The 17,457-nt window shown below is 41.6% G+C and overlaps 1 protein-coding gene across 2 annotated transcripts; it reads left to right on the forward strand.

Moving 5' to 3' along the window:
* Positions 1–11,240, forward strand: LOC146380938 (microfibril-associated glycoprotein 4-like). 2 transcript variants are annotated; one of them, XM_084938573.1, is made up of 6 exons: positions 1–21; positions 3,821–3,976; positions 4,893–4,928; positions 10,374–10,470; positions 10,596–10,763; positions 10,987–11,240. In XM_084938573.1, exons 1-6 carry the CDS (start codon positions 1–3, stop codon positions 11,238–11,240), a joined length of 732 nt encoding a protein of 243 aa, XP_084794699.1. The 2 variants fall into 2 exon arrangements, with proteins under 2 accessions (XP_084794699.1, XP_084794698.1); XM_084938572.1 differs by lacking the exon at positions 1–21 and adding an exon at positions 996–1,031.
* Positions 11,241–17,457: the final 6,217 nt, after the last annotated feature.

Genomic DNA, 17,457 nt, shown 5'->3' on the forward strand with positions numbered 1-17,457 from the left:
ATGCTGTCCTTGAAAATCATGGTGGTCATACAAAATACTAGATGTAGTCGTTTTTGTTGCAGGGTGTATTCATTTTTGCTTCAACCAATTTTAGTAAAACTGAAGATTTTGTGATCTAAGTTATATTATTAACCTTAATTTCATGATATGGAGTTAAACAAGTGTTCAATAAAACTCAGCCTTGTGAAAATTTTGGAAATTGTTCTTTTGTTCATTGAGCTACTGATTAAATTCGTGCTTCTTGAAGGGGGTGTACTTATTTATGCTGAGCACTGTGAATCTATAACAGAAGGATATTGTAGCACTGACTAAATGTTGTCCTAAAAATGAATAACTTAAAAAAGACGGGTTGAGATGCACTTACTAGTAGCTGTGGTCCTAACAAATAGTACTGTGCACCAATAGTTTTACCTATAATAGCTCTGGCATACAAGTCACTCCGTAAAGGGAATGGCAGACCCGCATTTCTTATAGCAGCCCAAGACCCAGGAATATGCCTGGGAAGAGTCCCACTCATCTGTTCAAGAGAGGTGTACGAAAACGGGTCAGTCAGTTATCAAAGGTGATTTGCTGGAAGCAAATGTTGTAGGCAACCACTGTGAACAACACCCTGTAGCAGAATAATTCAGGGAAACCTGTAACAAAACTCTATGACCAAGTTTACAGGCAAGATCATGCAGGTAATATGAGCATAACAGCAGATCTGAGAATAGACCACAGCAATGATGGCCACTGCAGGTTATACATCCTTAATTTTAAGAGCGGCTGGAACCAACACCAGCCACCGCTGGAGAAAGAACCTTAAAAATAAAATAATCACATTAGAGTATATTTGCGACCGGTTGGGGTGAGAGAAGGAAGACAGGATAAAGACATACACAGAGAGAGCTAATACCAAGTGACATAGTCAACCAAAGGAGAGGAATTTAGCTGGTGGGAAAGCCAGCAAAGATTAACAGGCCGTGCCCTCTATAAGGTGGTCGGGGATGGAGGGGATGAGATCAGAATTAGTAGTCACACTATTCCAGGAGGCATTCTAATCAGATGCCTGAACTCCTTGAACTGACTCCTTTCGATGTTGAGGAGCAGCGGCTACTACTAAGAGCCCTTTGTGAATGACTGACTGTCTCTAAGGTAGAAACCTGCCACCCTTCAGAGCAAGCTAATTTCCACCGCTTGTATAAACGATCAAGTTTTGGGTCACTTGTAACTACAGCTGAGAAAGGGGACTGTGGCGAGGCGTGGTTGGTGGTGCCGCTGCAGGGGTGGCGAACACACCTGCAGGGCATCCCCAATCATGCCTCGCTGGGTTAAAGGTGTGCTGGGTCCTGGATTCCCGTGTGGTTGTTGTTGATGTGAAAAGCATAAATATGTTGTCTGGTCTGTTGTCGCTTCATTACAGGGACGTACAGAGCGGTACAACAGATGCATAACTGCAGATGCAGCCTTAGTGCATTAGTAAATCTTCCACTCCCTTCTCCCCTAACTCGTGAACAAAACCTTGAGATACTTAAACTCCTCCACCTGGGGCGGCAAATTCTCCCGGATCTGAAGTGGGCACTCCACCCTTTTCTGGCTTAGGGCCATGGCCTCAGACTTTTAAGTGCTAATTCTCATTTCCATTGCTTCACACTCAGCTGCAAACCAGTCCAGTGCAAGCTGGAGGCCAACCTTTGATGAAGCCAACCACATTATCAGCAAAAAGCAGAGGCCTGGTGAAGAGGTGGTCCAGCATTCCTCAAAGCCTTTGGCCACTTGGCTACGTCTAGAAGTATTCTGTCCATTAAAACCTATGAACTGAGTCAGTGACAAATGGCAGACCTGGTGGAGTCCAATACCCAGAGGAAACAAGTGTGACAATCAAGGATGTGTTTAACATCCTCAGTGATGATTCATCCCCAGACTCTTCCTCTACAAAAAGCATGTGCGTGGGATTGAAGAGGTCCTGGAAGTATTCCTTCCACCACCCTGACTATAACCTCAGTTGAAGTCACGAGCACCCCACCCCCACTAAACACTGTGAGTAGAGCCCCGCTTTGCTCTCCTGAGTCACCTGACAGTTTGCCAGAATTGATTTTAGGCAGACTGAAATTCTTTTTCCATGGCTTCACCAAACTCCTTTTGGTTTTGCTTCCACCACTGACAGAGCTACATTCCACTTGGCGTGCCATTAGCTGTTAGCTAACTCTGAAGTCCCACAGGCTAACCAACCTTGGACTTTTTCAACTTAACAGCTTCCTTCACCTGCAGTGTCCACAATCTGCTTCAGTGATTACAACCAAAACAATCCTGTTGCGACAGCTGATCCATGCAGTCAGCTCAGCAAATGGAGGTCCACAGTGGACAGAAAAAACTTTAGAAATGAAGTAAAACAAAGAGACCAGAATGAGTCTGGACTGACTACAAATTTAGCAACATACCACTGAGTAGAGCTCCTGAGTAAGATGTGTGTTCTGTTTTGCAGCCTTCATTTGAGGCTTTGTTATGGAGATCTGTCTCCATGCGCTAATGAACTACTTTAAACCACATTTTTGTATTGTATCAGTAATTATTGATTTCTGCTTATAAATACAGCTCAGAGTCATCAGATTTTCATCACATCAATTCAACAGAATTGCAATGATGAAGGTAAGTGAAATCTTTAAATTTCTGACTGAATATATATCAGTCCTATAGAGGTTTTGCAGACATGTGACCGCTTACAACTTGTCAGCCATTTTGGACATGTAATAGTCCCAAAACTTAATGAAACATTATGTAGATGAGATAAACTATGAGTAAACAAATTAGTGTATATACACTCTCCGAGGAAGCAAAGCTGTCATGGTCCCGGGACATCTAACCAGTGTTTTGTGTTCTCTTGTATTTTTGTCATTTGGTTTTACGTTTTAGGTCCACTGTTTATTCTAAAGGTTCCTAGGTTATTCTGTTTAGATGTCGTTTATTAGATTTCCCCTCGTGTCTTTTCCCCGTGTCTCCCTCTGTGTATCTGAGTTCTTATGCCTTGTTTCCCCCTGCTTGTATTTTATTCCATGCCTTCCCAGCCCATTATGTCCGTGTTCTCCCCATGTTCTCTCCCCCTCTAGTCCGCGTCTAGGTGTACTTCCTGTTTTACTTTGATAGTCTCCTGTCGGTGTACGTCATGCTGTATTTGCTCCTGCCCCGTCTCACGATTATCAGTGTTCCCCGTATGCTCCCACCCCCTCATTATCCTTCGGTGTATTTATGTCCGCGTCTCACTCAGTTCTGTGTTGCGTCCTCTCTCATAGTTGTGTGCTGTGTTTCCTTGTGCATTAGCTTTAATATTTCCCAGTTTAGTTTTTATTTTGCCGTTCTGTAAATGAAGCGTCATTTTGAGCTTAAGTTTTGTTTCCCGTGAGTTTGCATTTGGGTCCTCGCCTGGCTGCAGACAGCCGTTTCATGACAAAAACACTTTCCTGACTAGCATCTCGCTCGTACTTTGAGGCGACTGTTGTTGTGGTTTGGTGCTGTATAAATAAAACTGAATTGAATTGAAAATTGAAATTTTTTAGCCCCAGCTCTTGTCAGCGGTCCAGCATGTCTGATCTGCTGACAGTAACTAACTGTGACTCATGTAAGCTTTCTTATGTTAGAACCCTAACGTCAGTTCAGGAGTGATCACTACCGCTGATCATGTTCAATATGGCGGACAGCAGTTGAGCGACATGTGCATGATGTCACATGCAGAACCTCTATAGTTTGTGTCTGTGTGGCACCATCACAGTCTGACAGTCACAAACGTTACAGCTCTACATGAAGCTTTGACTGAAGTAAAATAAGAACACCTCCTCTGTTCCAGCTGCTGTCAGCCTTCATCCTTCTCCTGCTTCCTCTGCTGACCAGCTGTGAACCTTTCATCCTTCCACTGGACTGCAGCGATGTCTATACCCAAGACACCAGTCGAACCAGTGGAGTGTACACCATTTATCCCATTGGAGCCACGTCTGCTGTCCTGGTAGACTGGAGTTATTTACTCTAATGATAAGCTGATTTTTTTAATGTTGTCATTTTCAGACCATCATGACTCATCCCAAGATGCAGAAGATGCATTTCCTTTGTGTTTTCATTGATTCATTTGGTTCTTCCTGCCAAAAATGCACCAAAATCATTACATTTCATTCTCCAGACCAGTGGTTCCCAAACTTTTTTTGTTAGGCCCCTCTTTGTTCCCCCCCCCCACCGGCACAAACACATCCTCCAACCACGCACACCCACCATATTTAGTTTTCAAACTTCATTGCAGATTATTTCACACCTCAAACAATGTAAACAATGAAACAAATAAAAGTAAACTGCAATAAATTACAGGTAGCAATAAAATAAACTACTACCTCTTTTAAGTAACAGAACAACGTAAAATCTTTACGGTGTAATTATTTTAGGTGTAGTTTTTTTGTTTTTTTGTTTTTTTACTGTGTGAGAATATTCAACATTGCTATCAACACGTTTTTCAAAAAATGAGTTTAAAAACATAACAACTGTGGGATGCTGTTTGTTTGTTGTTGATTTTGATTTGGACAGCTCACTGCGTGCTCCCAATGCAGGGGAACCAAATTCTGTCGGGGATACCTACCTTGGCACCACCGTTGTGCAGGTGAAGCCAAAGGCAAGATATGCTTAATCATGTGTTCTAGTCTTTGGCTGGAAGGAAGTTGGTTTGGAAGCACATTTGGCGATGGTTTATCTTCTGCTTTGCTTTTGTGTGGGAGCCCCACTGCTCTAGACAAGACCTCCTCCAGCCAACCTGCAGGATGTTCACTCACCACCAGGGGGCACTTTGATATAGTGTATCACATGTTAATATGTATTATCGTATGTGTATTATCTATTTTCTAATGATTGTGCGTGTGTGTGTGTGTGTGTGTCTGCAGGTATACTGTGACATGGACTCACAAGGACAGTGGACGGTGAGTATCTGAACTCCCAGCTTCATGTCTGGTTGTCAGAAGTGCTTAGACTGCTTAGTGATGGTATGAGAGCCCAATAAGAATCGATAAGAGAATCAAAATGAAGGAATTCTTATGAATTCCCATCCCTACCTACTAGGAATGGACCAATCAGATATAAAGTATCAGTATGGGTCCAATCCTGAGCTAAATGATTGGATCGGATATCAGGGAGAAATAAAAAAAAGTAACCTGATCCATTAACTATCAGGAAAGCACCTCACCAAACTTGCGACATGTTGTAACCCAGCTCATGATCTTAACACGTCAGAGCAGTATGCGTCACGTAATAGAGCAGCTGTTGTGTGCGAGACCTCTCAGCGGTCTGGAGTTCACACTGAAATCCTCACTACATGCTGCCAAACTGGCATTTCATCTACGAGCAAGCGATCCCAGAGAAGTAAAGCAGGTGTGCAAGTTCATCTTGAATGTTTGTAAAGCAATCCCACGTTAAGCTTAACAACCGATATATGGAGCTCGGACTTCTGTGCGTTGTCATTGCTAAGTCTGACCATACAATGGATAGGCTCAAGTTTTACTTTGAAAAAAAACTGCAGGCTAAACAGTTTCATGGTTCGAAAAAAAAAAACAAACTAAGAAAACCACTTTTTTTCCCCCCATACTTTTGTTAAGTTTTGTATAGAAATTACACAAAATTCAGTCTCAGGTTAAATGTGATAGAAACAGCTCACACAAACATCCATCTTGTTAAAAGATGAGTGTCGTGAAGCTGTGTTTGCATTTATTTGCACTGCTTTCCACTCTGGATGTCTGTTTATGTTAAGCTTTAAGTATAAAGGGTCCATTATGCAACTTTTTTTTTAAGTTGTTGAATATAAACATTATTTTGTGCTGACAGTGCATTTCATTTTTTCAGAACCAACGAGTTTTTGAAATCTGCATAAAATTGCATTTTAATTTACTTTCTGAATATTACTTACATACTTAGATTTCTGCTTAAAGTTTAAATAAAAACATCAGTATTGCTTAACTGCAAAATATTTTGGGTTTATTGTATTTTTTGCATACAAGTATAATAGAATAGCTTTAGTGTTTTGTATCTTAAATTTGAGTGTGAACGTATACAGAATGCAGCAAAATATTAAAAAACTGTTTTATTGATCATAACATAGACTATATTGAATTCATATCAGTATCAGCAGATATCCAAATTTAAGATATCGGTATCGGACATAAAAAAGTGGTATCATGCCATCTCTACTACTTACCCGTGCACACTGTTTGGACTGTGGGATGAAGCCGGAGTACCTGGAAAGAAAGTGGAGAACATGGATTAAAACCAGGAACGTCTTGCTGTGAGGCGACAGTCCTAATGACCACTCATTCATGCCACCTTCAGCCTCTCATTTCATACTAAATATTTACTGATTCAGTTTTTTAATTGATGTTTTTAACCCTAACACTATAACATATAAATATACATCGGCTAAACTTAATCCAAAAACCAAAGGTAACAATTTGCATTGATGTTTTTCAGTAATTCCAACTCAGCCACTACTGAGTAAATCCAATGAGACATTTTTATAATTAGCCCAACTCAATTACTCTGCTGCAGACATGATTTACTTTTTCCTCTAAAAGCTTAATTAAGGTCAAGCAACGTAAGTTCAGTAAAAAGGGGTTTTTAGTGATATTAAGTGATTAAATTATTTAAATTTTAGTCATTCTAATGTTTTTTCCTACTAAAAAGTGTCCATGCACATTGTTACATAAATATTATTGTTAGTAACTTTTTTAAAACCACTTAAGCCCCACGCCCCGGTACCGGGGGCAAAAAGGAGGAGATCACGTTTAATCGGTTATAACACGGGGGGAGAAATATAAGTCCAGACATGTGTGGTATCCACAGAAACCTCTGAATCTCAGCTAAAATGTCATATAAACCATTTCTACAACCACCAAACACATCGAAAACAAGCCATGATTAAACGAGCAGTTACGTAAATGCGCAGAAGTCCGCTAAACAAACAAAACTCAACCAGAAATTCTCGAGACTTCATATAACTGGCTAAAGACAGGCTGGTTAGCTTCCAGAGCTATCACTGACTCCACACACCAAGTTTCACTACGATCAGACCAAAATTCACTGAATGAGCCGCAAAAGAAGACCACAAAAACACACCGTGGCGCAAATGCGCTAAGACAGAGATTGGCTTACCGCCCTGATTTCCTCCGTTATTTTCACCGGTAGCCAGTAGCCACGTGATTATCAGTAGTTACCACGCCTACCTAGCCGTATCAGAACCGTTTCCGTCAACAAGCTCCATTTTAGACCCACCTACAGACACGTGACTGGACAGACACCACATGCAGCAAATTTGGGCCAACGTGGGTTTTGGCATTGCAATGTCTGATTGGTTGAAGTGACATGAACGTGGCATCGTTACAGTGAATCTATTGGCTCAAACGATTAAAAAGAGGTGTCAATCGTGCAAATTGACCAAAAGAAACCAAAGTTACAGCCCCTCGGAGATTGAAGCACCAGAGACCAATTAAACGCTTCACGCGCATGGCAGAAAAGGGCCGTTACCATGTAAATGTGTGGTGAATTCTTCAAAAATATATTTTTAAAAAAGCATGTTTAGGCCTGTTAATAAAATTTATTAATTTCTGCTCTTTAATACCTAAAAAATCAACTGGCATGGTGTCCAATTGTGTGCCAAAATTGGACATTTTTGTACAACGTCTGGATATTCATGTATTGACAGGGCTGTAGTTTTTCACTGTTTCACTTTAGAAACATAAATCTTTCCACAGATGATGGTTATATGTTGGTTACTGAATTTCTGGAACCAAATGTGATCTGAGGCATATTTTTAAAAGGGTTATATGCTAAAAATTTAAAAAAAAGTCTCAGTAACTTTGACACAGTAATATCTACTTCACTACTTACACCTCTGATGAAATCGCACACGTGTTAGCTTTATTTTGATACCAAGATTGTAAGGACAGAGTTTGTAATTGCAGAGAAATAATCAATTATATTTGGGCATTACATTTTTGAGCAGGAAGCTCAGAACCCCCCGTGGGGCTTAAGAGGTTAAATATAGTTACAATAAATTACACATAGCAATTCCATTTTTATATTAATATTGTTTCTTGCAAAAGCAGTGTTCAAAACAGACACGTCCATGTTAAAAAATATGTCACGCAAAATAAGAGAAAAAACAATCCATACAAAAATGTCTGGGAGATCAAAATAAATACATGAACTCAAATTGTCATGGCTGTGTGCAGGCAGGCAGGAAGAGAGGACCCAAAATGCAGGACTCACGAAGGCAGAAGTAACTCAAAATACTCAGCTTTATTGCTGGGAAGAAACTGAACAAAAGACTAACTAGACTGGGAGAATGGAACAAACTAAACAGGTTGGCAAACAGAACACGCAGTGAAAGAGAGACGCGACAACGAGCAGGGGGAGACGCAGGCACTCAATACAAGAGGTGAACAGAACTAAGAGGAAACAGCTGGGAGACACAGCTGACGCTGATTACACTGACGAGAGAGGGAGAGCACAAAGCTGAACGCACAGACCTACAAAGTAAAACAGGAAGTACACGACAGACAGAGAGATCAGACACAGAACTAAACAGACGCAGACTCATGAGCAGACAGAACAACACCATGGACAGACAGAAGGAACACAGAGAAGAGGGAGCACAGAATAAACACTGGGAAACCAAATAACAAAACTTAAAAACAAGAACTCAGGAAGTACTGCCAAACTAGGAAGCTGAAATACTAGGACAGAAACCAAAACAAACAGTCATACTTTATAACAGAATCAAAAGTAAAAGTACAAAACCAAAAACACTGGGTCACCGATCCAGGACCGTGACACAAATACTTGCAGGCTTTTACCAACAAGTTGTCCTTGAGCCAGAAACTAAAACAATATTAATGCAGAGGACAGAAAGTTCAAATTCCAAAAAGCTGCTGTTAAGCAAAAGCACACTGATGGCTTCATGTATTCTAGCTAGTTTTAAACTATCAACAATACACAGCACAACTTTACAAATAAACAACAGGGCAAACTTGCTCTTGAACTTGATTCCAGCCAAATGCTTCACATTGTTTATCTCCAGAAGTTGATTCTGTTCATCTGGACGTAGCGTTTTGTGGGAGAAACGTTTCATCATCATCCAAGTGACTTCTTCAGTCTCAGCTGACTGCAGGTTTCAATCTTATAAACAGGACATTTGCATAATGACTGAAACCATCCCACTGAAGGAACAATGGGCTGGGAGGTCAGTTCCTTAATCATAATTATGCAAATTCTCATGACCGTTGATCAAAGACCACTGATCAACGGTCATGAGAATCAATGATCCCGCGTCGGTGGGAGCTCCAAGACTCTCCTAAGTAGCTCCCCCGACGAGCCCTGATCAGCGGTCCCCGGACCGGTACCGGTCCGTGAGTCGTTTGGTACCGGGCCGCGAGAGTTGAGGCTCAGGTGTGAAATGTATGGTTTTCAGGGTCTTTATCGGTTTTCAGCGTTATTTTGTTATCGTTTTGATCGTTAACTCGGTTTTCCTGGGTCTTTTCACGTGTGTTATGAATAAATCTTTTTTTGGTACCGGTACTAGTTTTATTTTGTTGTATTTATCTTCGACACATTAAAGGCCGGTCCGTGAAAATATTGTCGGGTATAAACTGGTCCGTGGCGCAAAAAAGGTTGGAGACCGCTGGTCTAGCAGGGCCACACCCACCAGGCCTGAAGGCGCCTGTAAACAAGTGTTCAGACACACCTGCACCCATACACACACCCACACACACACTCATATCTACAAACATGGAGAAGAGGGGCAGCAACACCAAACATACATATAATATAACAAGTCCATAACTACTGACAGGCACAGGTCCCATAAATATTATATTTTAAAAGACAGTTTTAAAAAAAACAACACAGTTTCTTGTTTTCTTGTTTGTATTTAATGACAATGTGCTCAAATTATTTTGCTCCTGTGGAGATTTATTTATTTAAAGAGCAACATGGACATTTAAAAGACAGGACTTGTTTTTCTAATTATGTGTAAGAAAATAAATGCTACCAAAAAAACTGCACAGTCATGGCTTTTTCTTTTGTTTTTCTTTTTTCAGAATACAAAATTTTAAGGCAAACAATACTGAAAGAAAATTTCAAACCTTTTTAACTATGGTGTTTAACAAAAACAAGCAAGAAAACAAGAAATAAATAAATAAGCAGTTGTTGGAACTGCAGCTAAATAGTTTTCAGATGGCCCAACCGTCTAAACCCAGACAGAGACCTAGAATGTGCCTATCTCTGAAGAACTTTGGGTAAGCATCTGATGTTTACATGTGCTGTGCGTGACAATTTTCATAGCCCATATTTGACAAATACTTTTCCTGCCTCCTCCCCAGGTGTTCCAGAGGAGGTTGGACGGCTCGGTGAACTTCTACAGACCCTGGGATCAGTACAAGAGGGGCTTTGGTAACGCTGCTGGAGAGTACTGGCTCGGTGAGGAATGGGTGCTGTTTATCAGTCATTAAGTTGTCTGTTCATAAAGTAGACCCTCTTATGGGACTTCAGGGGTAGTGGTATAACCATAAAAACTTGATCAATGAGTTTATGATTCTCTCCAGGTTTGGAAAATGTCTTCTCCCTGACGCAGAGAAAAAGGTACGAGCTGATGGTCAACATGGAAGATTTTGATGGAAACAAAGTGTTTGCTCGTTACTCCTCGTTCTCCATCGATGGGGAGTCTGACGGCTACAGGCTGAATGTGTCTGGATTCACTAATGGAGGGGCAGGTGGGTGAATACGTATTTAAGTAAGTTTAAAGTGACATTTTGTGCTGGATTCTTGTGGAGAGTCTGTAGGAACAGCAGGTCATGAATCAGTGCCTGGGGAAAGGAGCTCAAATACAGGAGGCTGGTCCAAAAATAGTCCATTTAGAACACTCCCAGTACACCTGCTGATCAGTGTGACTGGGATTAAAGGTAATGTTGGGATTGTTCATCTGTGTTTCTGTAGGAGATGCCTTGAGTTATCACAACAGACACAAGTTCACTACATTTGACAAAGGCCAGGGCGGCTCTGCAAGGAACTGTGCAAAAACATATCTGGGGGCGTTCTGGTACAACGACTGTTACTATGCAAACCCTAACGGGGTTTATCGTTGGGGGGCTGATGGCACTATCTTTGCTGTTGGAGTGGCCTGGCACCAGTGGAAAGGTCATGATTACTCTCTGAAGACCATCAGCATGAAGATCCGTCCTGTGCAGTAAATCTGCAGGACAAACACATCTGTGACATGAATATTTAACAGCAGCAGTCAAAGCAAAGACCGCTTTCCTTTGATTACGAGAGAGAGAAAGATTAGAGATCTTTTTCTTTAAACCTGTTTATGTCCTGTAATGGTACATGATGTGATCTCCTCTGAAATGTTGTCATCAATAAAGCTGCACCAAAAAATTTGACTTTCTCTTTCTTAAGCCCCTCCTTTCTCACTGAGCTTTTCCACCACTCCATCCCAGCAGACACTCAGTAAGAAGCAGGGTCTGTTTTCCTACCATCAGCTGCACTCGAGCTTTATTACAAGACTGAAATAATCCCTTCGTTTCTACTCTCAGACTGAGAGTAGAAACGAAGCTGCTGTTGCTCGCTGCCTGAAGGTAAGAAGGTAAGAACCTGCTGCCCCAGGTTGGGGGGGGCAGAGGGGGCACCAGAGGGGGGATTCACCCAGGGCACCAAACAGGCTAGGGCCGCCACTGCAGCTGAGTGTCATGGTCACTAATGTCACGTAACTTTGCCAACCTTTGGCCAAAAATAAAGTTTTCATGTTCTTTGTTATGGAACATTTGTATCACTACACAAATCATTGGGATAAAACTCAGTACTTATTTTCAGAGGTTTACTTTTCAGGGCCTTCCACCATTAAAAAATTATCCACCACCACACTTCCACATTGGTCTGTTAAGTTATTGTGTCCCCAGAATCTTTCTGATTTTATCTTGTTTAATTTATTTGCCTTTAGTTTTTGCAGCATGCTTTCTATTTCCATTTTCTTTTTTCTATTTTGTTTTCTTTTCGTTTCTATTTCCATTGTGTTTTCTGTGCTTTTGCCACGTTTTTCTGTTTGCTGGTGTTTTCTTAAGTTCTAGTCTGTTTGGTCTCTCAGAGTAGAAAGTACAGATATTTGGTTAAAAATGTAGGAGCAAATGCAGTACAAGTACTTAGTGGAGCGCAGGAGGTGGAGCAGGTTACCTACCAATCGGAAGGTTGGTGGTTTGATCATCTTGTGCCCATTGTTTGGTTCAGTCTCACAGCTCTCATTCAGTCTCATTCTCTGATATTTCAGTGCAAATGTTCTTAACCTGTGCAAAAAGAAAACAATTCCTGAAACATACATGCAGGCCAGTTTTCTTTCCAGCACTGTGCGTATGTTAGTGAATTAGAGTCAGGCATTCTGTGGTCTTGGTTATACTCAGATTTCCCCTTTCTTTTTTTGTGAACCTCTTTTACATTGCAGTACATCAACTACACATGAGGGACCTTAACTTGCACATTCAGTAGTGCAGTTAAGAATTAATGCAGTTTTGCTTTGTGTCAGCAAATTGTGTGAAAGTAGCGACTGTGACCAGTTTTATATGAACTACTATAGAGAAAGGTTGGGTCTGACGTTTTTGGTCATTGAATTATTCACTTTTCATAAAATCGCTGGCTACATTGTTGGCAAGTATCCATAATTCTCTAAACAGAAAAGTGGATGCTAAGTGTGGAAGTCAAAATATCACCTAATCCAAACTGCAGTACAGTGATGTGGGGAGTAGTGACATTGCATCATAGTAAGAAGGTCCTGGACTCAAATCTACACTGTTGGCTGCAGCATGCTTAACAAAAGCAAACATGGTGTACATGAGACGAGGGACTATCAAAATAAAACAGGAAGTAACTAATACCAAGATCAGGACTAATACATACATTTGTGGTGTCATTAAAGTAACAGACAGAAAAAAAAGAAATACTTTCCTATTTTTGCATTTAGTTTGAATAGAAAAAAAAAGTTGAATCTCATCTTTAACCCATGTTAACACATAGCATCAGATATCATGGAAGTGGCTGCTCTGGGTCGACCTTTCACCTTAGGGATGCTCTACGATGCCCGGAGAGACAAACTGATCCAAGGCAAATGTCAACTGTCCAAACTTACCAAACAACTCTTTGTTTTTCAGACAGATTCAGATTATATTCAGATTTCATAGAAACCTTAACTTCCCACATAATTATTATTTTATATATTGTTTGTACAGCTATTATTATGAGTTATTATTAGTTATTGCTGACATTAACCCAAACTAAAATCTTGAAAGAATAAACAGGAAATGTCTTGCTTTCATTCCTTCACTGTCACTAAGCCACTTTTGTTACACCCCTGAAAACAGGGGGAAAAGAATCACGAGAGTGATTATGACTTGCGTCTCTCATGCAGTAGTTTATTGCAGTCAAAATGAGCAGAAACGTTTCACATTCTGTACTGCTAAATGTCACATGGTGGAAGAAAAACACTAAATAATAAACCGAAATACTAAAGTGCTTACTATACATATACTTGAGCAGGTTTCCTGACAAAATGGCTGACAATCGTGGCGTTTTTAGCTCCTGCCGTTATCTTAATGGCCATTACACAGTACAAAACTGAGGCTCAAAACCGCCACGTATATGTGCACAAAACTGTAATATAATGCTTCTAACGCTTACAAAACAATGAAGGATTACCTCTTAAATATCTTAACAGTGTACACATTGGAAATATATCAACTTTTAAACACTTTTACCTGAAAACAGGGGGAAAAGAATCACGAGAGTGATTATGACTTGCGTCTCTCATGCAGTAGTTTATTGCAGTGAGGAGAACGCGCGAAAGCCCCCTAGTGGAGAATAGAGACACTACTAATCGATCCCAGAAAAGGCTTACTAGCCGATCACTGATGTATAGATTGCAGTTCTCTTAAATAACATGAAAGCCATTAATATAACATGAAAAATAATAAACTCTTAACCATTTTCTTACCATATTTACATTATTTTCATCCTTATATCAACTGATATGAATTAGCATTAACTGAACAGTTTTATATGCAGTAGTCCTTCAACCTGTCACACTCTCCCCCACTCAAAAAATGTCGTCCCGACATTATACCAACAAGATGCTTTTCAGTCTATATTCTCTTGTAGTCAGGACATCAACAGTAGAGTGAACCAATGTCCTCAATTCTGTGGGTTTAACACCTGTTTCACCACAGTCCATCACTGGTGACTGAAGACAAAGTCTATAACCAGTCCATATGTGAGTCTTCACAAAGTCTATTGTCTATGGTTATAATCCACAGATGGGGAAAAGTTCATGTCTTTTTCTCGATGACAGTCTGTAAGTACAGTTCTCAAGTCATCAGTGAAAAAGTGTCAACTTACATTTGCTGGAGTCCATACAAACCAATGGGCTGGGTGCAGTATGACTGCACAGCTGGAAACCATGGAACCAGGCCCGGGTACACAGGAAGCAGTTGCGGTGCTGGCTGAACACTGTAGCAAGATGGGGTGCCCAGTTGGTCATACGTCATCCGTCTTGGCGGGTGTCTCTCTCGCTGTGGCCGCTGAGGTGTCTCCTCCTCAAGTCTCTCGAGTACAACAGGTGGAGGAGGGGCAGGTATGTCACCTGCAGTGGGCTCTGCCTCCTCACAAGTTGTCTCCACGGCAGCTGGGTCAGGCGCCTCCAGATGGTCTCCAGCAAGAGGCTCTGGTGTTGGTGCAAGAGCAGGGACTGAAGCTGCGGGCTGAGACGTTGCTGTGAGAAGTTCTTGTTCTGGTGGCTGGGACACAGGTTGAGGTGGTGCGTAATGACAGCGGTATTCAACAACACTGCCCTCATCATCAGAGTCTGGCACAACAGCGACGGGTTTATCAGTCTTTTTCTGTTCATATCTTGTACGATTATCTTTTGCAGGCACTTTTTCAAAAGGTAAGTGGTCACATGACATAAGCAAGTTTCTGTGAAGCACTCTAGAGCGCCCTCTACCTCTCTCCGGTCTTACCTCATAGATAGGGAGGTCAGGCCCCATTTGTCTGACTACTGTGTGAACAGTGTCCTCCCAATAGTCTCTCAGTTTCCCTGGGCCTCCTCTAGGTGTCAGGTTTTTGACCAGAACTCTCTCGCCAGGTTGTAACACAGAACTCCTTACTTTTGTGTCGTAGTGTCTTTTGCCCTTTTCAGCAGCTTTCTTTGCATTCTCATTTGCTATAGAGTATGCTTGTTCCATGCCCTTTCTCCATTTTTCAACATAGTCTCTGTGGTCACTAAAATCTGTTTCTGAGTACAGTCCAAAGAGCATATCTACTGGTAGCCTGGGTGACCGTCCAAACAGTAGGTAAAATGGGGAGTAGCCAGTGACTTCACAACGTGTGCAATTATATGCATACATTAACTTGTTGATAGATTCCTTCCAGTTTGACTTTTGTGTTTCAGTTAGCGTTCTAAGCATTTGCAACAATGTCCTGTTCATACGTTCAACTTGACCGTTCCCCATTGGGTGATAGGGTGTTGTCCTAGAACCGGCCATGCCACACAGTTTCTTGAGCTGACTGAATAGCTGATTTTCAAATTCACCTCCTTGGTCATGGTGAATGCGACAGGGGAAGCCAAACTTTAGGGCATAGTCATTGAATATCAGGTTTGCAGCAGTTTTGCCTGACTTTGAGGTGGTGGCATAGGCTTGGGCAAAACGTGTGAAGTGGTCAGTTATCACTAGAATATATTCATAACCGCCTTTGCATTTTTCAAGATGGAGAAAGTCTATACACACCAGCTCAAAGGGCTGCGTAGTTACAATGTTTGTTAAAGGAGCTCTTGTTTCATGGCTGGGCTTTTTCTGCTTTACACAGGAACAAACGTTGGTCACATAATGCTCGATGTCTGCCTGCATGTGTGGCCAAAAGAAGCGTTCACGTATCAAAGACACTGTGCGATCAACACCTTGATGGCCCATGTTATTGTGCAGCTCTTCAAGTACAGTCTTTTTGAACTGATCTGGCAGGACTAGCTGTTTCCGGGCAGAAGTAAGTCTGTACAAGATGCCATTGTTATCTAGTCTTAACTTGCCCCATTCTCTGAATAAGCATTTTGTCTTAGGGTCAAATGTTCTTAACTCTTTGGGCAGTGGTTTTGAATCCGTCTGTTTACACTGTAATACAGGGCTTATAACAGGATCAGACTTTTGCGCTTCATTAAGCTGTTCTTTTGGTATGGGTGTGAATGTTGCTTCTGCTGGCTCACCTTCTGCTGTGACTGACATTACTGCAGCTGAGAGTGTCCATGCAGCAGGTGTGTCTTTCTGTACCTCAATGGCCTGGATAGCAGCTGCGATAGTGTCCGGTGGCACCTCCTCAGAGCAGTCTCTCATTAAGGTTTCTACATCAAGTGGCATTCTTGATAAAGCATCTGCATCACTGTTTTCCTTCCCTGGTTTGTACTTAATGGTGAAGTGAAAATCAGCGAGCTCAGCAACCCATCTTGATGTGGTGGCATTCAGTTTGGCTGTTGACAGAATGTACGTTAGCGGGTTGTTATCGCTATAGACAGTAAATGTTGGGGCATAGTACAAATAGTCTCTGAATTTGTCAGTGATAGCCCACTTCAATGCTAAAAATTCTAGTTTTCCTGCATGGAAGTGGTAGTTTTTTTCAGCCGCTGTTAGAGTACGGGAGCCATAGGCAATAACTCGCAGCTTACCATCTTGTCTCTGGTACAACACTGCGCCTAGCCCTTTGTGTGAGGCGTCTGTGTGTACGATGAACGGCTGTGTGAAATCTGGGAACCCCAGCACTGGTGGGTGGAGCAAACAGTCTATTAGTTCTTCAAGCGCACTTTGATGCTGGCCAGTCCACACGATTTGTTTTGAGGAGGGCACAACTTGACTGGCTCTCTTTGGTCTTGCCCTTGGCCCTTTTGTGGTGTCTGAGTTCTCTGTGGTTTTGTCAGCTTTTAACAGTTCATACAAACAACCTGCTTTTCTGGAGAAGTCTTTTATGTATTGTCTGTAGTAGGGGAGAAGGCCTAACATTTTTCTGAGCTGACCAACATTTTGTGGTTTTATACCTTTGAGTGCTTTGACTGCTTCAAAGTCTGCAGGATCCACTTTACTGCCCTCTGCAGACACTATTCTGCCCAAATAGCGCACCTCAGACTTAAACATGTCACACTTACTTGGCTTAAGCTTTATACCAAAGCCTCTCAATCTCTGGAGCACTTTTCTCACGTCCTCCAAGTGATCTTTGAACGTTTTGCTGTAAACTAATGTGTCATCCAGATAGGGGATGCAGATGTTGTCGCGAAGCCCATCCAGGCACTCTTCCATACAGCGCTGAAATGCTGCAGGGGCATTCATAAGTCCAAAGGGGATGCGAATCCACTCATATAATCCCCAGGGGGTCACAAAAGCAGTGAGT

Source organism: Perissodus microlepis, chromosome 8 (assembly GCF_051167445.1).
Source record: "Perissodus microlepis isolate ML-2025 ecotype Zambia chromosome 8, ASM5116744v1, whole genome shotgun sequence".
NCBI lineage: Eukaryota > Metazoa > Chordata > Actinopteri > Cichliformes > Cichlidae > Perissodus > Perissodus microlepis.